The sequence below is a fragment of the Balaenoptera musculus genome, chromosome 2, assembly GCF_009873245.2.
Source record: "Balaenoptera musculus isolate JJ_BM4_2016_0621 chromosome 2, mBalMus1.pri.v3, whole genome shotgun sequence".
Lineage (NCBI taxonomy): Eukaryota > Metazoa > Chordata > Mammalia > Artiodactyla > Balaenopteridae > Balaenoptera > Balaenoptera musculus.
Genome location: NC_045786.1, coordinates 34,352,045 through 34,376,857, shown reverse-complemented (window position 1 = coordinate 34,376,857; position 24,813 = coordinate 34,352,045). Strand labels below are relative to the sequence as shown.

At 44.6% G+C, this 24,813-nt stretch overlaps 1 protein-coding gene across 1 annotated transcript in view; it reads left to right on the top strand.

Annotated features, from left to right (window-relative positions):
• TMC3 (transmembrane channel like 3) overlaps positions 1-24,813 on the top strand; it is a 45,092-nt gene that overhangs the window by 8,480 nt on the left and 11,799 nt on the right. The window contains exons 4-16 of the mRNA XM_036844453.1: positions 3,485-3,566; positions 6,270-6,376; positions 7,168-7,266; positions 7,363-7,505; positions 10,066-10,213; positions 10,920-10,963; positions 14,781-14,928; positions 16,299-16,408; positions 19,140-19,218; positions 21,090-21,335; positions 22,177-22,305; positions 22,601-22,668; positions 24,469-24,597. Of these exons, the coding sequence (XP_036700348.1) occupies positions 3,485-3,566; positions 6,270-6,376; positions 7,168-7,266; positions 7,363-7,505; positions 10,066-10,213; positions 10,920-10,963; positions 14,781-14,928; positions 16,299-16,408; positions 19,140-19,218; positions 21,090-21,335; positions 22,177-22,305; positions 22,601-22,668; positions 24,469-24,597 (1,532 nt within the window). The remainder of the gene's footprint in view (positions 1-3,484; positions 3,567-6,269; positions 6,377-7,167; positions 7,267-7,362; positions 7,506-10,065; positions 10,214-10,919; positions 10,964-14,780; positions 14,929-16,298; positions 16,409-19,139; positions 19,219-21,089; positions 21,336-22,176; positions 22,306-22,600; positions 22,669-24,468; positions 24,598-24,813) is intronic.

Here is a 24,813-nt window from a genome sequence, read left to right as displayed (position 1 = left end):
GGACGTCATCCTTCCTGAGAGCCTTCATGGCGTGATTTGGCAAGAACGCTTCCTCTGTGCAGAAGCTAAAGGTACCTGCCCAGGATGGTATATAGACTGACTGACCTCATAACAGATCTTCTTGTTTCCACTCATGTCCCGCCATCTTCCATTCTCTTCCACACAGGAGCCAGGGAAATCTTTGAAACAGTAAACTACTCATGCCATCCTTTAATTAAAATAACGAATGATAGGGACTTCCCTGGTGGTGCAGTGGTTAAGAATCCACCTGCCAATGCAGGGGACACGGGTTCAATCCCTGGTCCGGGAAGATCCCACATGCCACGGAGCAACTAAGCCCGTGTGCCACAGCTACTGAGCCTGCGCTCTAGAGCCCGTAAGACACAACTACTGAAGCCCGCGCGCCTAGAGCCCATGCTCCGCAACAAGAGAAGCCACCGCAATGAGAAGCCCGCGCACCGCAACAAAGAGTAGCCCCTGCTGCGGCAACTAGAGAAAACACGCGCACAGCAACAAAGACCCAAAGCAGCCAAAAATAAATAAATAAAATAAATAAACTTATTTTTAAAAATAATGATAATAATGAATGGTAGATGGATAGATAGACAGATAGATAGATAGGTAGATAGATAGAGTTTCATTACACTGAGAATCAAATCCAAACTCCTTCCTCTGACCCACCTGATCTGGCCATGACCTAACTATTGGACCTCATCTCCCTCCTCTCTCCTTTATTCTCTTCTATAAAATGCCCAGCTCATGCTAATCCCCAGGCTCCTACTGGCCATTCTCCCCTCCTAGACAGCTCCTCTACCAATTTATTATTTTTTTGAAATATTGACTCATTTTCATTCAGGCCTCAGCTCAAGTATGACCTCCCCAGATAGACCTTCCTTGACCCTTTGTTCCAAAGAGCCATCCCCCCAGTCCTAGTGGACTGTGTCCCATGTGGCATTGAACTCTTTGTGGCTGCCTCCCCTCCACATGAATGCAAACTCCGCACCAGCTGACGTCTCACACGTCTTGTTCACGATTTGCATCCACGGTACCGGAAACACAGCGTAGGTGCTCAGTACACACTCTGGATGAACACACTTTTCATAAATGGTCGCACGTGTTGTTAGAACACATCTGCTCCCGGTGCTCTTAGAAGCCCTTACCAAAACTCAATAACCCAGGCCATAACCATTAGGACCTGTTCTCTTCCAAGTTTGGTTTTTGGTTTTGCCTTATTTTGTGTTCACTTTGCTCTTATTTTTTTTTCTTTTTTTTAATTAGTTTCTATTGGAGTATCGTTGCTTTACAATGTTGTGTTAGTTTCTACTGTAAGCAAATTGAATCAGTTATACACATATCCCCTCTTTTTTAGATCTCCTTCCCATTCAGGTCACCACAGAGCATTGAGTAGAGTTCCCTGCGTTATACAGTAGGTTCTCATTAGTTATCTATTTTATACATAGTATCAATAGTGCATATATGTCAATCCCAATCTCCCAGTTCGTCCCACCCTCCCCTTCCCTCTTGGTATCCATACACGTTTGTTCTCTACGTCTGTGTCTCTATTTCTGCTTTGCAAAAAAGTTCATCTATACCACTTTAATAGATTCCACATATATGCGTTAATATACGGTATTTGTTTTTCTCTTTCTGACTTACTTCACTCTGCATGACACTCTCTAGGTCCATCCACGTCTCTGCAAATGACCCAATTTTGTTCCTTTTTATGGCTGAGCACTTTGCCACTCATTCATTCCAAAGTTTCAAGGCTTTTGCCATAGAGATTCAGTGCAAATCGTCAGAGAAGTGTGGTGTTTTTCCCCATGCCTTACCGAATCTTGGTCATCAATAAATTGTGTTTTTCACTGACATTTGCCTCTAGGAAGCTCCTTTCTAGTGTAGATTCTCCTCATCAGAATGAGTGTTGGGGTGGGCGTCATTCAGTCCAGTGCCCTTTAAACTGAGTTTGGAGTCCCTGGCTTCTCAAATGAGCACCAGAGGCTGGGGAAGGAGGCTTTGCATCTCTTACCTACGAGAGTTACTCTGCTTTAGTGGGTTCTGTGTATTGAAGTTCCCACTGAACTTCAATCGAAATTTAAATTCAAAGAGCACCCTGAAACCCACTGATTGAATCCTACTTCTTTTTGTACAGATGAGGAAATTGAATCTCAAAGAAAGAAAATAACTTTGCCAGGGCACACAGTAAGATAGAGGTCGAGCTAGAACTCAGGTCTCTGGCCTTCCACCCGGTGCTTCTTCCTCTTAACGACTTTACAATGGACCAGAAACTCAAATGCTTTCAACACCAAACCCTCCCCAAAGGATACTGGGCATTCTGCCTCTGTATGCTGTAGGAGATGAAAAATCAGAAAGCCATGGTCTTCCTCTCAATGCTGGAGGAGAAAAAGCCCGGTGAACAATATAAAGGCAATATAAGCTAGGATGTGATAAGCATTATCAGAGACCAGAATGATAGCTGGGGAAGTTTACAGATGGAAGAATGTATTTCTGGCTACAGAGAATCTGTGTGAGGTCTCCGTGGGAGTAGCTGTATTTGAGTTGGGTCTTAAATCATGAGCAGAAAGTGAACGATTCCAACTTCTGATAACATGCAAATAATAGATGTTCATTTACAAGCAGCCGTTTGGCCTTGGCAGACACATTCAGGATAACACAGTCATGCATGTCTGCATCAGGGCCACGTGCTGTCTTATAGTTCAGAAGGTTGTAATTACATTTGTAACCCTTCTTTCTGCAATGACATCATTTGCTTCCAACACAAACCCACATTGTTTGTGTGTTAACATGAGAAACCTGCTAATGTTGTGGGAGAGAAAGCCCAGTGTCAGGGCACATTTTCACATTTTGCTTTATTCTCCTTTGAGGAGAAAAAAAAAAAAATAGATTTTTGAACTTTTGACGATTGTGTCTTAAACATCCAAGGCAAATTTCCAGACCTTATTTTGGCAACTTTGGCCAGGAGAGAGGCTGCGAGATGAGCTCCAGCTGCAGGATGGGAGGCACACAATGGGGCTTATTTTCAGGGTATGTTCTAGACTCTTGGTCCTTAAATAGGGTCGGGAACTGTAATTACTGGGGAGTTTGTGAGCCACGTGGGTTCCTGAGCCCCACTCGCGAAGGGGACCAAGGGGGTGTATTTGGACATCATTCCTCAAGTAGTTTTACCTGTTCTTAGTCCTCACAGCAGGAATGGTGTGGATAAGGCAGGCTGAAACCCTAGAGAATATGCACCTCAGCACAGACACCGCAGCTCAGAGCCCTAAACAGGAGCCTTCACCTGGGCAGGGGCCCAGAGAAGACAAGTGGCTGCTTTGGTCCTAGGGCTCCCTAAAGGCCTGTGAAATCCTAATGAAAGGTATCAACTGGTGTGTCCACGGGCCTCGCCTCCGTTCAGGACCCTGGTTCCACCAAGGCATTGCCGTATTCATGAATGTCAAGTCCTCTAACCCACCTCCCTCCTGTCTAGCTGTGGCGGAAGTTTGCTCGTCTGGCCTGTAACTTTGTGGTCATCTTCGTCCCCTGGGAAATGAGGATAAAGAAAATCGAGAGTAAGTGTTGGCACTTGGAGGAGTGGGGCGGGGATGCGGGGCCAGTAGCCAGACAACGGTGAGGCCTGAGACGGGTCTGGTACGTCCCAGACCTTACCCTGAGCAGCCGGAGGCCCTTGCACACGTAGTGCCGACCTAGGCTGGACATGCGTCCGTGGAGATGGAAGACACGGTGCCTGTCCCCACCACCTCCCAGGATAGAAACAGTCCCACATTCCACTGTGGCTCTGCAGTTCTCTGTCAGTTCATGCCTTAGACACAACACAAACTCGGAAGGATAGAGGGGAAAACTGTGTAGATGAATAAAAGGATAACATGGGCAACTGCAAAACAAAAATGCAGAAATTTGCATTTTGAGAGAAGTGATTGTAATCATTTAGAAAAATATCCTAAAAAATAAATCAATCACAGTCACATTTAAAAACACACACACAGTACAAACACACAAATGCAACACACAAGACCAGGAATAAATATAACCAGAAGTCTGAAATAAAGAAACTGTAAAATTGGACCATGGAATTTTTTAAAAGTCTTGTGAAGAGACATAGAATGATTTAATATTTGTAAGGTGTTGATTTTCTCAATATCAGTTTATGTTTTAATGCAATTCCAATAAAATTCTCAATGCAATGTTTTTTGTATTCAACACAATGAACTCATATGAAAAAAAGAAACTAATTGAAAACTTTTTTAAAAGGAAAAACTCAAATGAACTTGTATAACCAAAATGTTAAAATACATTATAAAAGCTACAAGAATTGAAACAGTGTAGCATAGCGCCATAAATGATGCTGGAACAATTCAACTGTTTTAAAGAATAACATTAGATCCTTCATTTTAAAGTTCCATTAAATATTTAAATAGAAAATAGGAAGCCATGAGAGAATTAAAAGAAATATAAGTAATGTGATCTCAGAATGGAAGCCTGTCAAATTATAAAAGTAAAGAAGGAATCATCAAGGAAAGTACTGTTGTATTTAACTATACATAAAAGAAATTTTACATACATAAAAAATAAACAGATCTAAAAGATGACAAATTGAGGGGAAAAAAGATTTCAACATTTAAGTGGAATTAAATACCAGCTGGTGGAAATGTCAATTGGGATGATATTTCTAGGGGAAAGTTATAATTTGGACCAAACTTCTTCAAAATGTTTATACTCTTTGATAGAACTCTTCCACTCCTTAACAACCAGAGAAAACAACAGCCACAACAAAATCAATGCACTGGGCTGTGTGGACACACTTGGTGCCCAGCCCAGATCACTTTACTTGGCTGGTCCACCTTTTCTCAGTTGCTCTGAGTGTTGGCTGCTATGACTCATAGCTGTCTCCTTCTCTAGACGATGAGCCTTGGCCCACATTGTTCCAGATGTTGGGCACTCATCACCTGCTCCCCCAGCCCCACTGGGTAGCCTAGAGGCAATGACTAAGGGGTATTCAAGTCCAGCTTTTTGTTCAAAGTGGAACCAACTCTATGATGCAACTTGCCCTCCAGAGCTCCCCATGGGATAAGGCTAAGCTGGGCTCCAGCTGAGATGACATCTTTGCTTAGCTCTTTCCCCTGACCTCCCTTGACCCCCTCACCCCCTTTATCCTGAGAGCACTTCCTCAATATATCATGTTAGCTGAACCCTTTTCTCAGGCTCTGCTTCCAGGAAATCTGACCTTAGACAGAAATTGATTCTTGCAGAATTATTTACCCTAGTGAAAAGTTAGAAACTTCCTAAGTGTCAAGTAGTGGGGGATAAGTTAAATCAATGATGTAAAATTGGTTTGCTGGAACAATAAAATTCATTTTATAGGGAGATATTTTGTATGAGAAAATGCTCATAATATATTGATAGCTCAAGATGCATATTATAGAGATATGCCAATTTTATACAAAAAAAATACACATATAGAATGAAAATGGAGGGTTCCCCTAAAAATTTACTAGGAAGTAATTCTGGTAGTGATTTTAATTTAGTAACCTTGCAATAGGTAATTTTTTGGTTTTCTTTGTGATGTTTTGTGTTTTCCTACCTATTATGAAACATAAGCTAGATTTGAAATAAAATTTCAAGATGTTACTCTTCCAAAGTATGATACAAGTCCACTCGCTCCAGAAAGTCATCACAAGTATCACCCATATCCCAATCCAACTTCTTCTATGCCCCCTTGTTTTCTCAATAGAAATTTGTTTTTAACTACACTTTTTATTTTAGAATAAGTTTAGATGTATGGAAAAGTGACAAAGAGAATTCTCATAACCCCTTCGCCCATCTAACACTATGTTAGATGTAAATGTTAACATCTAACATACTGTTATTTCTTTTGAAATTAAGACAAAAGAAACCTTAGAATATCCTTGGAATTTTCAGAACTATGCAAAATGGAAAAGAAATATATTAAATTCTCAAAAGATGCTGATACTTCCGAACATAGGTGAAATGTAAATTTGATTACAGCATTTTCGATCAATATGACATTAGGGAAAGTAATCCATTAGGGATTTGTGTATATGACTGGTAGACATTAATGAACATCTTAATCCTTCTAAATGATCATCGTGGGACAACACCCTGATAGGTACAATTATGGCATTCTTAGTCTATGTCCTGCTGCTATAAGAAAAATTACAGTGTTGCTTTACCGAGAACTTCTTACACTGGGAGGATTTTCTATAAACCGTTCTCATTATCTTGTCTTTCTTTAGGTCATTTTGGATCTGGTGTTGCCTCTTATTTTATATTCTTGAGATGGTTATTTGGAATTAATATTGTGCTCACGATTATGACAGGTGCTTTTATTGTCATTCCAGAGGTAAGAACTATTTCAGGTGAGTTTAAAAGTGCCATTTGTTAAAAAGTAGAGACGTTTAGAGCCATAGCATTAGACAACCGCACTCATTATCCTCATGGGAAGGATAATCTGTGTGTTAAAATAGGGCCTGGCAAACTTTTTCAGCAAAGGGCCAAAGAGTAAATATTTTAGGCTTTGTGGGCTGTATGGTTTGTCACAACTTCTCAAATCTACTGTGTAGTACAAAAGCAGCCATAGACATTAGGTAACTAATAAGTGTGGCTGTATTCTAATAAAATTTTATTTATAGATACAGAAATTTGAATTTCCTATCGTTCTTATGTGTCACAAAATACTACTCTTCTTTGGATTTTTTTCCCCCAACCATTTAAAAATGCACAAACCAACTTTAGCTCTCGGGCCACACAAAAAGTGGCGACAGGCTAGATTTGGCTTATGGGACAGTTTGCAGACATTGTGTTAAAATAAAAACCACTTCTCAACTAAAATTTATCCTTGTAAAGTAAATGGGGCCATGTCCCATGCCACTATAGAAACCCAGTGGCTTCAGTCATCCACCCATAGAAGCCATGTCCAGCCTAGAGAGAGTACACCCAGACAGGCCCCGATCAGGCAAAAAGAAAATCTGGTCACTCATGATTAATTTCTCATCAATGAGTATCAAGCAGAATCCACCCCCTAGGGATCTCATATGTGCACCATCTTCAGAGGTGCGTGGAGATCAGTGGCCCCTTTTCTTCTGGTCCCTTCCCACCCAGAGGACCGTGTGACATCCTTTCCTCTCTCACCAGCTCATTGCAGGCCAACCCTTTGGAAGCACAGCCAGCAAAACCATCCCCAAGGAGCACATTGCATCTGCCCAAGATCTGGACACCGTCTGGTCCCTGGGGGTGAGGTTCAGGCTTGGCCACACTTTTGTCTCGAGGGGGGTGGTGAATGTTCTGGGACCTGGGAGTCAGAAATGACACCGAGTGCTCTCTTTGCAGGGTTACCTCCAATACTCAGTCCTCTTCTATGGCTACTATGGCAGTGAGAGAAGGATCGGGAGGGCTGGCTACCGGCTGCCCTTGGCCTATTTCCTGGTGGGGATGGCAGTGTTTGCTTACAGCTTCATCATTCTCTTAAAAAAGTATGTCTGTTCAGTTTCTCAAAATACATGCCAAAATGATACATATGATCTCATTTCATCTTGTCACTCAGCCTGTAAAGTCAAGGCATAAATCTACCCATTTTACAGATGAGGAGACCACAGATAAAAGAGATACATGCTTTTAACCAACACTGATTGAACACTTAAAGCTTTGTGCCAGGTTCTGTGTTGGGTCTGGAGAGACAAGAATCAAATAGACTTACCAGTTAATGTCATTTTAGACAATGTAGGTGTTACCGACCAGGGTTCTTGGCCTTCCCCAACCAATAGAAATTGACTAGAGGCCAGACAAGAAATTCAGGCAAGGCTTTATTGGGGCCCCTGCTGCAGCAGGGGGAGTGAGAACAAACAACAGGTTCCCTTGCTTGCTCGCTCCCCGACGGGGGAGGGGGCAAGCTTGTTCCTTATATGGGGTGAGGTTAGAGGTGTGTCCACGGGTCAGGCTGAAGGGGTGGCTTAGGTGTTTTGCCCGCCCCTCAGGTGGTGTTGTGTGCAGGGGGCATGTGCAGTGCCCTGCTTTTGCTCCGGACACCCTGTTTTTGCTCCAGGCTCTTCAAAAGTGGCAGTTGGGTTTGGTTGGTTTCTTTGTATCTTTTGGGTCCAGAATTTGCCCCAACTGCACATGCACGCAGTTATTTTTAGTCCCATACAGTTTCTTTGTATTTTGTTGCTCATGGGGAGGTGTGTCCATGTGCAAGCATTGCAGCACTGCAGCAAAGGGTCCCAGGTCCCAGCCTGTCTCATAGGAACTGCACTAGAAGAGAGGTGAACGAGATGGGTTAGGTGACCAGAGGTTGCAGAAAGCAAAGCATCCTCCTTTGACTATATGTTTGCCTGTGACCTAGTTACAAATTACGCAAAGGCCAGTCTCGTCTGTGTTGTGATGCAGTTCAAACATGTAGTTCGTTATTGAAAGGAGGGCGCAGTGCAAAGAAAGCAGACTGGCTGGGGCCTCATCTGTAAAATGGGCAGGTTGGCTCAGAATATCAGCAGGTTCCCTCACGGCTGTTACATTCTGTGCTTCTGTGTAGGAGCTAGATAAATGCAGAGTGACAGAGAGGCTCTGAGCCCAAGGAGAAGCTGGCCCCCACCCTCTTGGCTCACCTGCTACTTCCCTCTGATGCGTGTGTACCAGTACGTCTTCATCACACTGCCCCTTGTGGCATCTTTGCAAAGTGCAGGTAGAAGGGATTGGGATTAAAAAAAGATAAAACAATCATCATCACCATTATCATCATCATCAAACAAAAACCTAGGGAGCTGCACAGTGACTTGAAGACCTTCAGTTCACATGAAGCTTTCCAGCTTAGCCTCTGGATGGCCTCAAGACCCCATGAGCCCACCTAGAACACGGGCTCTTGGCTAGATGTTACAATTTAAGAGACAAATTGATGTCAACTCGGGAGCAGGAAGTATGGATGGACAGAGTGGTAAAAGCTTCTAACAGGAGAGATGGTCTAAAAGACAGGGAACTTGCACCTAAGGAGGGATCGTGACCCCTGCCTTCCCATACATCTGAGGGAAAGTCGTGTTAGGGAGGGATCCGAGGTGCTCCTGCTTGGTGAGGTGGGGTAGTTACTTCAATGGGCAGGGGCTCCAAGGAGATGGATTCAGCTCAGAGTAAAGAATTTGGTTTCACAATCATAGTTGCACAGAGATGCAGTGGATGCACACACCTTCAGGGACCTCCTGACCACCAGTGATGGGAGAGCTTGTGCACCGGACTCACCCAAGAATTTGCTGTTTTCACACTGTTCAAAGGGGTTGGCTGAGGACGCAAGCCACGAGAGGGGCTGAACCCAGCCAGCGCTCTGCTTGCCCACGTCCAGATGGGGCTCTTGCTCTGCGTGGACTCGCGGCAGCCCCCTAGTGGCTGAGCCTGCTCCTCACACTGTTCTTACGTGACCCTTTCTGGTCCTTTTTTAAAAAAATTTTTATTGGGGTATAATTGATTTACAATGTTGTGTTAGTTTCAGGTGTACAGCAAAGTGAATCAGTTATACATATACATATATCCACTCTTTTTTAGATTCTTTTCCCATATAGGTCATTATAGAGTACTGAGTAGAGGTCCCTGTGCTATACAGTAGGTCCTTATTAGTTATCTATTTTATACATAGTAGTGTGTATATGTCAATCCCAATCTCCCGATTTATCCCTCCCCCCCTTACCCCCCCATAACCATAAATCTATTTTCTACATCTGTAACTCTATTTCAGTTTTGTAGATAAGTTCATTTGTAGCCTTTTTTTAGATTCCACACACAAGTGATATCATGATATTTGTCTTTCTCTGTCTGACTTACTTCACTTAGTATGATAATCTCTATTTGCATCCCTGTTGCTGCAAATGGCATTATTTTGTTCTTTTTTATGGCTGAGTAATATTCCATTGTATATATGTGCCGCATCTTCTTTATCCATTCATCTGTTGATGGACATTTAGGTTGCTTCCATGTCCTGGCTATTGTAGTGCCGTGAGGAACATTGAGGTGCATGTAACTTTTCAAATTATGGTTTTCTCTGGCCTTTTTTTGCAGGATGGCTAAGAATTCCCGCATGAGCCTCGCCAGCGCTTCCAATGAAAACTACACGTTCTGCTGGCGGGTGTTCTGCGCCTGGGATTACCTCATTGGAAACCCAGAGGCGGCAGAGAGCAAAACCGCTGCCATCGTGAACAGCATCAGGGTGAGTAAGCGAGCCTGTTCAGCCTGCCAGGAGTCAGGGCTCTGCAGATCACAGCCTTCACAGCGTGAGCCGCTGGCCCTCTGCTGGGAGAGTCAGCGTGGTCTCCTTCCCACGGCGCTCACAGACCAGGGCAGCCACAGTCTCCACCGAGACGTGACGTAATGCGCCTCCAACACGCACCAAACAATCTGATGGTGTACTGGAGAAAAATATGGGAACTTCTCTTTTTTTTTAAATTTCATCCTTCTAAAATTTCAGTGTGTGTATCTTTGTTCATTTGCATAATGGATTACTACCGTGTTGCGTGTACATAACTTGTAAATGAATAAATACATATATGTGAGGGATATAAGCTTTTAGTGTTACCTTAGAAGATAATGCAGTCAAAGGCATTCGGAGACCTGGATCTACTGAACAACACGGACAGTTAAAGGGTGCCCCCTTTTGAGAAAAAAATTATTTAGATCATTTCAGGAACCTAAATAATTTACTCCTACCCCTCTTCTTCCCATTCCCCAATTTGCTTTTTTATCTATTTATTATCATATAAAGCACTGATATCAATAGAATCTTATTGGATGAAGTCTAGACATTGAAGTTATGATTAAAAATACTGGATAAGTCATTTCTTTCATAAGCTATTTCTAAATATTTATGATTAATGATGATGCTAAGCTTTTGATACCACATGTGTCTTTCTTTAAAGGAGGCTATACTGGAAGAACAGGAGAAGAAGAAGAACAAAAACCTGTATGTATGAACACTCCCCATCCTGAATTCATTGATAAGCTGTTTTAATTTAGTAGAAAAATCACCAGACTATATCTCATTTTCACACGTTTTCAGGCAGTTCTTCTCCTTAAAATCTGTCCTTCTGGCAATGTGGAATGTGGGAACCCCATAATTTTTCAATAGCAGTATTTCAGAGTTGTTCCTCCTTCCATGGATCTGGCAGTAGGGTGAGAGGTCTGAGGCTGACCAGCTTCCTATTCTTTTACTTAGATAATAAAAGATATTTTTAGCCCCACTTTCTAGTTTGTTAAACTAAGCAAAGACTAATTTTATTTAGCAACAGATCTCTGAAGTCCTAGGACACAAATAGTATCCAGTGCTTGTTGACAAAACTTCTAAGGTGACTTCTCGGGTTTGGAGTTCTTCTCAAGGTTGTGAGGGCTTCCTTGGTGTAGGTGAGGCCCTTCGGCCACAGAATGGACGACACAGAAAGGCAATGACCCTGTCCTCCTGGGCCAGACATGCCTGCTCATCCAATATCCTCACTGGTTCTTTTTTTTAGTTAATTTTTATTGGAGTATAGTTGCTTTACAATGTTGCATTAGTTTCTGCTGTACAGCAAAGTGAATCAGTTATATGTATACATATATCCCCTCTTTTTTATATTTCCTTCCCATTTAGATCACCACAGAGCATTAAGTAGAGTTCCATGTGCTATATAGCAGGTTCTCATTAGCTATCTATTTTATATACAGTAGTGTACATAAGTCAATCCCAATCTCCCAATTCATCCTACCCTCCCTGCCCCCTTGGTAACCATAAGTTTGTTCTCTACATCTGTGACTCTATTTCTGCTTTGCAAATAAGTTCATCTCTACCATTTTTCTAGATTCTACATATAAGCAATATTATACGGTATTTGTTTTTCTCTTTCTGACTTACTTCACTCTGTATGACAGTCTCTAGGTCCATCCTCACTGGTTCTTTAAGCCCCACGATTAGTTCCTACAATGCAGAAAACCTGTCCTGGGGAGTGCTGGAGACCTGGGGGGTGGAGGAAACACCCGGCCCATGAGAGGAAGCAGGGTGTCGTGGTGGGAAGGACTCTCCATAGGGTGTCAGAAGATGGATTCTAGCCCTCTCTTTGTCATTAACTTCTATGACCCCAAAACTCCCTTGACTTTTCCGGCCCTCCACTTCCTCACTTATGAAGTGAAAGGATGGGACTCCATCCGTGCTTCTCAGAGGAAAGAGAGAACCCACCCACATCAGAATCACCCGCGGGCACTGCAGACGCAGACCTCTTTGGCGCCCACCCTGATTGACTGAATTCACGTCTCTGGGAGTGAGAGACAAGGCTCTACATTCTTAGCAGGTCTCGCAAAGCAAAACTCACAGGTGGTTTTTATGTTCCCTCAAATTTGGAAGCTCCTGCCGTGCTAAATGCATTCCAGTTAAAAAACGTCTCATTCAATGATTCATTATTACAAGCAAACAAATCAACAAGAAACCGAATGAATTCTCATCTCTCTTCCACACACAAATCCTGAGTCCTCCTGATTCTGTCAAAACTTGAGGAAAATAGATGTGTAAGAGGTATTCTGGGATATCCAGGATATTATAACAGGAGGTGGAAGGAAGAGGGTGGAGACAGGGGAAAACTAGCATGTGACAGCCTACTTCCCCTGCAAGCCCATCACGGGCATTTTCTGGTGTAATTGCCACAAGGACCAACAGGGCTGGAGGCGGGGAGGGGGGACCAGAATGCAGGACCTGCCTCAGGGACCACGTGGGTAGCATGACCCTACAAATGATGACAGCGTGATCTGGGGACAGGAGGAAGTGAAGAAGCACTAAGGTGGTGTTAATGGACCTCACTCTCAAGTCTTCCATCTCTGGTGCTCTATGACGCCTTATCTAAAGCTCTCCTCTGTCAGAAGACAAGGTGACACTTACCGTTGCATTTGGGAGTGAGTTTCCTCATTGCGCAGAGGAAAGGCTAAGATGCACGCAGAAGGAGATGTTGTGACCTGCCCAAGGTCACCCAGAGGGTGGGGAGGGGGTGGTACACCCCTCGCGTGCCGCTCCAAATCCTCCTGGCCACACCTCTTTCTCCAGCCCTTGACGCCAGTCAGGCTGTGCAGGCTGCCACCGGCTGCACACATGCCCCTCAGAGCCTCCACTGGTACCCATTGCTCGCTGCCCAGGGCTCCTCTGAGGCTGCAGTGTGGGGCACCCACAAGGTCCCAGCCACATGCGTGCATGCAACCAAAAGACTGGGTGCAACGCTGGGAGTCAGTGCTCTGGAGTGGCCCTTGACCGCCAGGGAACAGAGGTTGATGGTAAACGCTTCTCATTTTCACCCCGGCCGGGCATTTCTGAGATGCCATTTCACGGGCCCCTCAGAAGGCCCTGCAGCTGCCCCCAGCTGTGGCCGGCTCCACTCACACCTCGTACCGCCTGCCCGTCCCTCCGGTCTCACTCCCCAGAACTCCACGCACACTTCCTGGCATCACTTCCCAGAAAAACTCCTCGCGAACACACCTTTGCCTGCGGTTCTGCTTTCAGGGAAAACGGACTGAGACTGACCCCAAAGTCGGAAGCAGATGCCTTAAAGATAAGCCAATTGGAGTCAGTGAGTTTTCCTCCAGAAAGAGTGGGGTTTTTTCAGTTAAAACTGGAAATTTACTGTAAATGCAGTAAGTCCCCTACCTATGAACGAGTTCCGTCCCGAGAGCACGTTCGTAAGTCCAATTTGTTCGTAAGTCCAACAAAGTTAGCCTAGGTACCCAACTAACACAATCAGCTCTATAGTACTGTACTGGAATAGGTTTATAATACTTTTCACACAGATAATACATAAAAAACACAAAAAATGAAACTTTTTGATTCTTACAGCACAGTACCTTGAAAAGTACAGTAGTACAGTACAACAGCTGGCATACAGGGGCTGGCATCAAGTGAACAGGCAAGAAGAGTTACTGACTGGAGGAGGGAGAGGAGGTGGGAGATGGTAGAGCTGAAGGATCGTCAGCAATAGGAGACGGAAGGCGAGCTGCAGTGTCACTCACGCCTGACGTTGCTGGTATAGGTTCCTTGCTGGAACCAGATGCATGTTCGCATATTTGAAAGTTTTCAACTTGAAGGTTCATATGTAGGGGACTTACTGTAGTAGCATCACGGTTGATTGTAAGAGACCTTCGGGAAGTGAGACCTGGCGAGGAAGGAGGAGCCCGTGTCCCAGCTCCTTTCTTTACTTCTTCCTCCAGCAAATATTTATGAAGTGCTTCTATGTACTGGGCCTGTTCTAAGGGCTGAGAATACAGCCCTGAAGAAGACTTTAACAATTGAGCACTTGCTTTCTAGAGGGAAAAGACAGATAACAATTCCAAGTAAATACGTGGTATAATATGGAAATCATGGTGTGAAATGAGAGGCAGGATCATTACCTCCCCTCCTTTCTTCCTCTCCCCCTCCCTCTCCTGAACACCCGTACTTGAGCTCCTATAACTGAAATGTGCATATGCCACAGGACTCCAATTTTAAGTGGCAAAGCAAAGACTGAAGCCCAAATACTCAGACTCCAGAACGTGTGTGTGTGTGTGTGTGTGTGTGTGTTTAAAGCCCCACTGATGCTGGTGGCTTAGATTTATAACTCACTGTTGATCTCTTAGGAAATGAGGGATTCTGGGGGTGGGGGAAGAACACTGATTCTTCAGGGCAGAGAATGCACTTGGCAGTAAATGTCTTCCCATCCTTCACTGGCCTTTTCTGTGCATCAGGGTGCCCTGTGCAGAGCCCGGTGTATCGTCCTCATACCTGCCTCTCCCCGCAGGGCAGTGACCATCTGCCTGAGGGTCGTCGCCAACATCTTGGTGCTTCTCTCGCTGGCTGGGAGCATCTATCTCATCTACTTCGTGGTGGATCGGTCCCAGAAGCTGGCACAGTCCAAGAAGGAGCTGACGCTCTGGGAAAAGAACGAGGTACCCACACAACAGGAGCTGCCCCTCTGTTTCCTGGGTGTTTCTTAAGTGGGTTCCCTGGAAACATCTCCATGGAAAAATTGTAGTCCTCTTCTTCTAGAGCACGGACTGCAAGAGCTTGGAGCCAGAGTGGCAACACCCAGGCTTGGCTAAATGATTTCACTGGTCTTAATGAGGAAGATTTTGATTCAAAAACACCTTCAGGCATTTGCACAGTCTTTACCTTTGAGTTTTGCTGCTGACTCTGCTTTGCTTTTCTGGCTTCGTGTTTCTTTATATACACGTTTCCAGAAACTGACCTCACCTAGACTTGCATTAGCAACTGCACTGTCTTTCATTGCATGTGTCAAAGTTGACCATGTGGGGGTTATTGAACATTTAAGTGGTTTCCATATTTCTAAATCACAAATAATGCTTCCCAAACAGCCCCACACCAATGGCTTATTTTTTAAAAAGCTCTTTCTCCTCCATTTATGGGAATATTCCCATGAATAGAAAATTACCAAGTGTATGGTTATAAACAATTTTATAATTCTTAATATTTATTGCAAGACTCTTGTCCTGAACACTTGGCTCAATTTACCTGTAAAGATTTGAGTGGTAGAAAAGCACAAATGCTACCTCTCAGACCACATGTATGAAAATGATTATCATCCTTGGGATTTAAAAGACAAAGTGTGCAGGCAAGATGATACTTATCAATTTATCCTGAATGTACAATAATTTTTCAAAATCTGAGACTGCATTAGGTAATCTCTTCCCATACCTCTTTGTGTTTTACGTCAATTAAGTGGGTTATATATTGATAAATATGGGCTTGTGTGTAGATAGATATTAAAGATAAATTCAGAAATTATTTCTTCCTTTAGCTCACACCTCTTGTGTACCAGCTAAGCCTCCTTTTTCATTTGCAGAGAAAGTACATAAGTACAGAGAAACAAGAGCCAGGCATAATTCTCTAGATAATTAATCTTCCATGTGCAGAAAGAATATTAAATTACCTCTCAGCCTTCCCTTTTCTATTCTTAACAGTTACAGTTATTTCCTTCTTCTATCCAAGGTAAGGGAAGTAGAAATAGAATGAGATGGTAATTGGAGAAGGTGGCAGAAACACCAGTAAATCCCAAAAGGCATGTACAAGTGTCTTCAGATTAAGGAGTGTTCCTAGAAGGAATAAACCCATGGCAAAGTGGCCTTTTGAAAACAGCTAATTAGCCAAGATTTGGGGGAGGTTTTCCATGTAAGAACTGCATGACCCTCTGAATACCCCCCTCCCCGACCAAACATTAGGCTACAGACCAACTATGAGGTGAGGGAGGCTGGGATGCGGGGCCCTGAGGAGCTCAGTGGGGCACACCCTCTCTTGGCAGGTGAGCGTGGTGGTCTCCCTCGTCACCATGTTGGCACCATCAGCCTTTGACCTCATCGCCGCCTTGGAGATGTACCACCCACGGACCACACTGCGCTTCCAGCTGGCAAGGTACGCCACCCCGCTGGGAAATGGCTTGTTGTGGGTTACCCGTCCGGCCACCCACTGTGGGAACTCCGTCCCTTGGGAGCCAGGGCTTGCTTCATTCCCCCCAAAACTTAGCACAGGACTTCCACTATGGCTGCATCTCAAGAAAAGCAGGATACCACAGGAGAGAATGGTGGGAAGAAGGGGGAAGAGGAAGCAGGGAGAGAGGAGGGGGCTGGAGAGGATGGACCAAGAGGACAGGACAGAAGAAACGAGTGAAAAGGTGGTGATGAGAACAAGAGGAGGAAGAGGAGGTGGGAGAGAGGGAGGGGGAGGACGAGGAGAAGAGGGGAGAACAGGCAGGAAAAGCAGATACAAGAGAAAGAGGACCAAGAAGATGATGGAAAGTGTGCCCTGTATTGCTCACGTTGGGTCCCTCAGTGGACTGGCCGTGAGAGGTGAGAGACCCATGCTGTCTTTCCAGCCGTGAGATGAACATCATGCTTTGCTAATAATCCCCCAAAGCGTAGATTCAAAGCGGTTCTTGTGAGTAAGTCAGGGAGCATCGAGCGCATCGGGACTGTGCTGGGATGGTCAGTGGGTGTGAATACAGGTGGTCAATGCAGATGTGAGCACAGCAGGCGGGGAGTAGGGGCGGGGGACGGGGAGGGGGAGGTCAGAGGGGCCAGCCCCCTGAAACCACACTTCTTCTCTAGCGCTGGCATCATCACTGTCTTCCCGAAAAATCCCCGTCTCTGTTAGGGTGACTGTCACAGAGGGTGGCACTGCCCGAGCCCCGCTGATTCATCTCCCATCCCTCCCGGGTCTACAGTGTTTGGGTTGTGCTTTCTCTTGTAATGCTTGATCACATGCCACAGAACAAATTGCCCACAGATCACTTTGGGAAGAATGGCTGTCATTCAGGAGTCGGCAAATGTTTTCCGTAAAGGACCAAATAGTAAATATTTTTGGTTGTGCGGGTCACACGGTCTCTGTGGCTCAACTCTGAGGTTGCAGCACGAAAGCAGCCACAGGCAATACATCATCCAAAGGGTGTGGCCGAGTTCCTTGCAACTTTATTACAAAAATAGAAGAGGGTAGGGTTTGGCTAAAAGGCTGTAGTTTGCCACGATCTTGAAGTCCAACTGTCATTTCAGAGATAGAAAAACGTCACTCGAAAGATCAAGGGGTGTGTGGAAGCCCCTCACCCAGGGTAGCTCTGGAAGAGACTCCCAGCCCCCCAGGCTTGAACCCTGGTCTCTGTGCTCTGCTGGGCACCTCCTCTGTTGACCTAGGAGAGAGAAGTGCCGTCCTCAGCAACTCCCTCACGGCAAGCATTGGGGAGGATCGTTTCTATGATTGCATTTGGTCTAACAGCAGTCCTATTATGCAGATTGGCCTCGTTATTCTCGTTCAAAACTAGAGAAACAGAGGCTTCAGGAGACTTGCCCCTGATGAATTCAGGCTAATTCTAGAAATAAGAGTAGGATATATTACTTTAGTTCCACTAACTCACCAGCAGACGAAGTTACCTTTTATTCAGGGCACAGTGAGAACCAGAGCCATGCGATACGAAGACGGCAGAAGGTTAAATTCTCTCCGTCCTTCCTTCAGCCAACAAGTGCCAAGTTGACTCTGAGGGTCCTGCCCTGTGTTAGGTGAAGACAGAGATAGAAAGGGAAGCTGAAGGGAATCCCTCTACAGTGCACAGGGAAAGCCAAGATGAGTCAGAATGATGCCCCTGGAGGTGTCCTAGCCCCTGTTTCCCTGGTCACTCCTGCACACTGGTGGCCACAGGTGGTAAACTCTACACCTGAGGAGATGAAGGCCTGTGGGGATGGGCGACTCAAAAGTTCCAATCTGGAGTCTTTTCCTCATGTTAAATCTGCTTTCTCTTTTTCACCAGCTGGCACTGGCTTCATGATTCCCCAAGTGCCAACCACTGTCCTGAGAGAGATTTGTAAACCTGCCATTTTCCTTTCTCATCTCATTTTCCCAGACATGTTTCTGTTAAGACCCAAGGCTGCAGCCTGGGAAACTCCACGACGTGTTTCCCAAAACCTTCCACCTCCGGGGAAACGGGCATCAAGTCCTGGATCACTAGCTGACAGAGGCTGCTGCGGGCAGGAGCCGTCTGCTCACGGCTGCCCACCTGTGAGCAGGTGTAGATGTGCCCACAGCCCCTCACTGCTTCCGCCCGTCTGACAGGTTCAGCCTGTATTTCGGAACCAGACCACTGAGATCCTGAAATCTCACCCTGCCTCTTTTTACCTGTGTGAACCGAGCAGGTGACTTAAGCCCTCCGCATGTTCAACACCCTTGTCCCTTAAGTGGGGGTTATAATAATATGGACCTCACAGAGCTGTGAGACTCAAATGAGATAATGCCTGGAAAATCACTTTATAAACCAGAAGGCATGACACAAGGACACGTATAATTCACACAACACTTCAGAGCCCCGCTTCCTAAGCTCACACACTGTCTGCTATACCAGTGGTTCTGAAATACTGATCCAGAGATCGGCTATAGTGGAATTGCCTGGTAAGGTGATGAAAGGATTCCCGGACCCCATCCAGACCTCTTGAAACAGTGTAGATTCTGGAATTCTGTATGACCACAGTCTGATTCTGAAGGAAACCAAGTGTGGCAACCAACAACTGTCTTAGCCAAAACATGGTGGTCACTCCCAAATCGTGGTCAGTCTAGAAGCATGGAGTGGTGCTCTGGTCATTCAAGGTGGGCTTGTGGCTTTCAGGGTCCTTGTGCTGTACCTGGGAAACCTCTACAGTCTGATCATCGCCCTCCTGGACAAAGTTAACAGCATGAGCACTGAGGTGAGTGCTCTGTCCTGGGGACGTGCCCAGCCAACCACTGCCCCCACACACATACACACATGCACATACACAAACACACGCACATACACACATATATAGGCATACACACATACACACGCACATATACACAAACACATGCACATACACACATATATATGCATACACACATACATATATACACATACACAAACACATGCACATACACACATATATATGCATACACACATACATATATACACATACACAAACACATGCACATACACACATATATAGGCATACACACATACACACTTATATACACACACACATATATACATATATACACATACACACACATACACACACACACGCACATACACACATATATAGGCATACACACATACACACATATATACACATACACACACATACACAAACACACGCACATACACACATATATATATACACACATACACATACACATATATATACACATGCATACACACAAACACACACATATATACACATACATATTGAATACATACACACATATATACACATACACACATATATATACATACACCCATATACACAAATACACACATATACACACACATACACATACACATACATATTGAATACATACACATATAAACACACATACACATACACACGCATATACACACATACACACATATAGACATACACACACATACACACGTATATACACATGCACACACACATACACATATATACATATACACATACATATTGAATACATACACACATACATATAAACACACATATACACACGCATATACACACATACACACATATAAACACACATACACATACACACGCATATACACACATACACACATATAGACATACACACACATACACACGTATATACACATGCACACACAGATACAGAGTCATCCTCAGTGTTGTCAGTATCACTGCTAGAATTTGCACTCTGTTCATCATGTTCAAAAATCAGTTCATTCGTGGTCTTCTCAACAAAGGGTAGGAAATTTGGTCTCATTTCCAAGATAAAGAAACTGAGGCCAGAATTTACGGCTAGTCAGTGACAGTGCTGGAATGGGAACCTGGGTCTCTTGACTCTCTTCCTGGAATTCCATCAGGAAAGTTTATCAACAGCTATTGTAAATGATTCCAGGAGAATGGCAGACCATGGGACTAATTTTCACTTAGAAAATCAGGAGAAAGTAAATATCTTATGGAGAGCAGTTCAGAGCAGGCCCCACCATCCCAGCCTAGGGTAGTTTTGGAGGTCATTTTAAACCTGCCCCACCTGTGAGGTTATCCCAAAATGGTAGGGGAAGAGGAGGCAGGGAGTAGGGGGTTTCTTTAGGGTTGTTTGCCCAAGCCATACCCTCCTGGCATCAAATCCTGCTGCTTATAAGACAGAAGAGGCCACAGGGAGAAATGGTTCTGCATCAGGGCTTTGATGTTGCATAGACTGGGTCCTTACCTGCCACTTACTAGCAACATGACCTCGAGCATTTGACTTCAACTAGCTGAGCTTCAATCCCTTCATCTGTAACATGGAATAATCATTCTTACCTGACACTCTTGTGAGAATGAGAAATATAACATGCTGTAACCTAGGACAGGCTCTGACACTTTACCAGGGACCAATCAATGCTATTTATTACAACTCTGTGTTCATTACTGGACCAACTCTAGTCAAGTGGCTATCAACCAAGCTAGAGATAGTGAGAGAGACAGAGAGTTGGAGACAGAGAGAAACAGAGATAAAGAAAGAGAGATTATTCCCAAGCAATGCAGTGATATCCTTGGTGTTCATGATGGATTCTTCTTTACACATAACTGGACAACCTTTTCTTCTCCCTTCCCTCTCTCCACAGGAAACTGCTCCCCCAAATAGCACAAGGCATTGGATAGATTCTACCATCTTCTTTGTCACCAGGGCAGCCCCTGGAGAAGAGAAGTGGTCCACGCCTGGGCCTGGGATAGGGCTCAGGAGAAACAGCACTTGGGCCCTGGAACAAGCCAATGTTCTGACTTACACCTCGCCTCTCTCAGAGGCCAACAAGACCACTGCTTCCACCCAGAGTCCGCAAGGCCAATGCTGGGAGACATACGTTGGACAGGTGGCTCCCTCGTTCCCTTATAAAGCCCTTCCATGTCCATTTCATCACTTAATTCTAGTGACTCTCTGAAGTGTCATTATCTATTTTATAGAAAAGGAAAATGAAGTTCAGTGGGGATTAGGATTTTCCATGTCTCAAAATGAATTATCATAATCAGTGTAAAGACTCAGGCAGTATTAACAATATGCTTGGCCCTGTTCTAAGTGCTTAGTCTAGAATCTTATTATCATCCTTAGAAGCAGAGATAAGGAAACTGAAGCACAAGAGTTTAAGTAACTTGCCCCAAAACACAGATGGTAAAAGCAGGATGAAGAGGACTTCCCTGGTGGTCCAGTTGTTAAGACTTAGCCTTCCAATTCAGGGGATGAGGGTTCGAGCCCTGTTCAGGGAGCTAAGATCCCACATGCCTCGCGCCAAACAAACAAAATATAAAACAGAAGCGATATTGTAACAAATTCAATAAGACTTTAAAAATGATCCACATCAAAAAAAAAAAAAAGCAGAATGAAGCCCTAAACCCAGGCATCTGCTCCAAACTCTGTGCTCTGAACCCCTCTGCCTTTCACCTTCACTATATCCCATGATAACACCTCAAGTAGTCTCCTGTGGCTCAGAACCATAGACTTTTTCCCTGGCTTTGTGTAAAGCTGGCCTCAGATATCAAAATTCAAATGAACAAATATTTGTTGAGCAGCCATTATGTGCCAAAAATGGAGTCGCCATTGGAGGGGGCCCAGTGGCTCAAGCCGTGGGAATGAAGAGAGAAGGGAGGACCCCAAGGAAGAGGTGGACCATGGGAAGGGCAGGGCGTGGTGGCATCCAAGGACACCTTGTGTTGCAGGAGATGCTGAAGCTGTCCATCATTGACATGCTCTTCACCGTGGCCAGCATTCTGCTCATAGACTTCTTCCGAGGACTTTTCGTTCGGTACTTAAGTGACTACTGGTGTTGGGACCTGGAGAGCAAGTTTGTAAGTAAGATGCCGTGTCCACTGGGGAAGTTCGTATGGCCAGATCCGTCCTTTCCTGATGGCCAGGCTGGGAAACTGACATGGCTGAGAGAAAATACGTGAGGGAAGAGGGAAAGGCTGTACAAAGCTTGAGTTTCCATTTCTTTCTTACATGTACCATTTGCTGGGATGGCCTCACAGACCATGATCTCTACGTATCTAGGGGAGCAAAGAATTCTGTGTATTTGACTATAATGAAGTGGTTTATGCAAAGAAATTTGGAACGTTTTTTAATGAAGTTCGTTTTCTCTTGTAGCCTGAATACGGGGAATTCAAAATAGCAGAGAACGTGTTACATTTAGTCTACAACCAAGGAATGATTTGGTACGTAGCAAAGTTTCTTCCTGCTGTGCTTACATCTAATCTGGGCTAAGATTTTAATTGACCGAGTCTGGATGGGACATGACCATAATAAACACAGTCCTAAGAGTCAAGAAAGGACATAAACAGTTTCTAATTGAACTATTTCACATAGGTAGTAATTTCAGTAATGGTTTTCTAAGCATTTTGCAGAAAGGAATGAGGAAGGAAATAGTCCATTTTTAGGCCACTATCGGTCACTGAAAAACAAACGAAACTGCACAAGAACCAGTAGAATAAGCTGCTGGGGAGGCTTGCGGGGAGGCTAGGAGGAGAGGCTGCTGACCCCCGAGGAGGACTTCCATCAGTGGCTGTGTCACAGCTGGGGAGCCTGCCTTCAGCTACTCACTCTCCTTCCGTACTCTCACGTGGACATTGAGCCCAGGTGCACGACCATCCCCCAGACAGATAGACCCATCCTAGGGGAGGTCTGCTCGCCCAGGGCAACTCCCAGCCAAGGCAATCATGTTCCTAAAGATACTAAAGGCTGAAAGGGATCATCTGATCGACATGGATGTATGTGTCCATGGGGACACGGAGGAGAGCTCCCTAAACATCCCTCCATCTCTGGCTTTCCCTACTGGACCACAAAAAGTGCTATTTGTTAAAATACAAGCAAACGACGAAAAAGAAGAAGAACCTGGGTGTCCCATACCTTCAGAAGACACAATCTCTCTTCATAATCATTCAGTAAAATGCAGGAGGAATGGAATATAAAGTAATATCGCTTGACTCAAATTCTGTATTCTTAGAGTCCACTTATTTTGAAAAATATTTTCACAAATACAGTACTAAAAATAATACAGAACATTTACTCAACGTTTGCCAGAATGTCAGGCACGTTTTTACCTGTAATAACTGGTTTAATCCTTATAGACACCCTGTGAGGTAATTAGTATTATTTTCTCCATTTTAAATATGAGGAAACTGAGGAAAAGAGAAGCTAAGTGTCTTGCCTGATGTGAGAAACCAGAAGTTTTTTTTAAAAAGAGTTTTACTTATTAAACCTCTCTTTGTATCTATTTTCCTGCTGCTAAATCCAAACTTCACAGGTATTGTATTGAATGAACATCCAATATAAGCAGATTTAGCCTTAAAGTCAGAAGATCTGGGTTTCATTCCATATTTGGCACTTATTTGCAGGGTAGATATACCTCTGTTTTCCTGGGATGTTATCCCAGATCTGTCACTCTCAAAGGTCTCTCAGTTTGGATGATATAGGGTCACCCTTTTATTAGTCTCTGAGCAAATCACCTACTTTTCCCAGACCCACCTTTCATGTCTAAAAGCTTTGGATTTTTACCCCTCCTTTTATGGTTGCAGAAGGTTAAATGGGCCAAAATGTGTGAGGATGCTTAGCACAAGGTCCAACAAAAGTAGCTCTGCTCCACATAATGTTGATCAAATTGGAAAGTCAGTAATTTATTAACCTAGCCCCACCAACCCCATAGACAGGCAAAATCTAGAGCTTGCCCGAAACCGCAGTTATCTATTTGCCTCTTGACCGGAAGAGGGCCTTTCCTTTGCTAAGTGTGAAGAGGCAGGAGACACTTAGCATCCTTGTGCCAAGAGGATATTTTAAAACAGGCTCCCTGCTCATCTGCAGAAGTGACTTATCTTATCTCCAGCAGGTGGAAGGGTTGGGGTCTCAGATCTCCAGGGGCTTCTTCAGTTCTTTAAGCACAGAGTATAAATCTCAAGCTCTCAGAACCAAGATAGACCAGAGGAGAACAGACGCTAACTGGCCTCCCATTGTGGTTTCAGGATGGGGGCCTTCTTCTCGCCATGTCTCCCTGCCTTCAATGTCCTCAAACTCATCGGGCTCATGTACCTGCGCAGCTGGGCCGTGCTGACCTGCAATGTGCCCCACCAGCAAGTCTTCAGAGCCTCCAGGTCAGTGAGCGTCAAGTCCGCTTCGCAGAGAGAACTCACATCACCCACACTCGCCTTAGCCAGAGTGACCTCCAGCAAGGGGGTCTCCCCAACTCCCTGCCTGTCAAAATCTTGTCCACCCTCCAGTTGCCTTTCCTCCCTGAAGCCGTTGCCAATACCCCACCCTTCAAATGAATCGTGACTCTTCTTAAGCTCATGCCACATCTTTTACAGCTT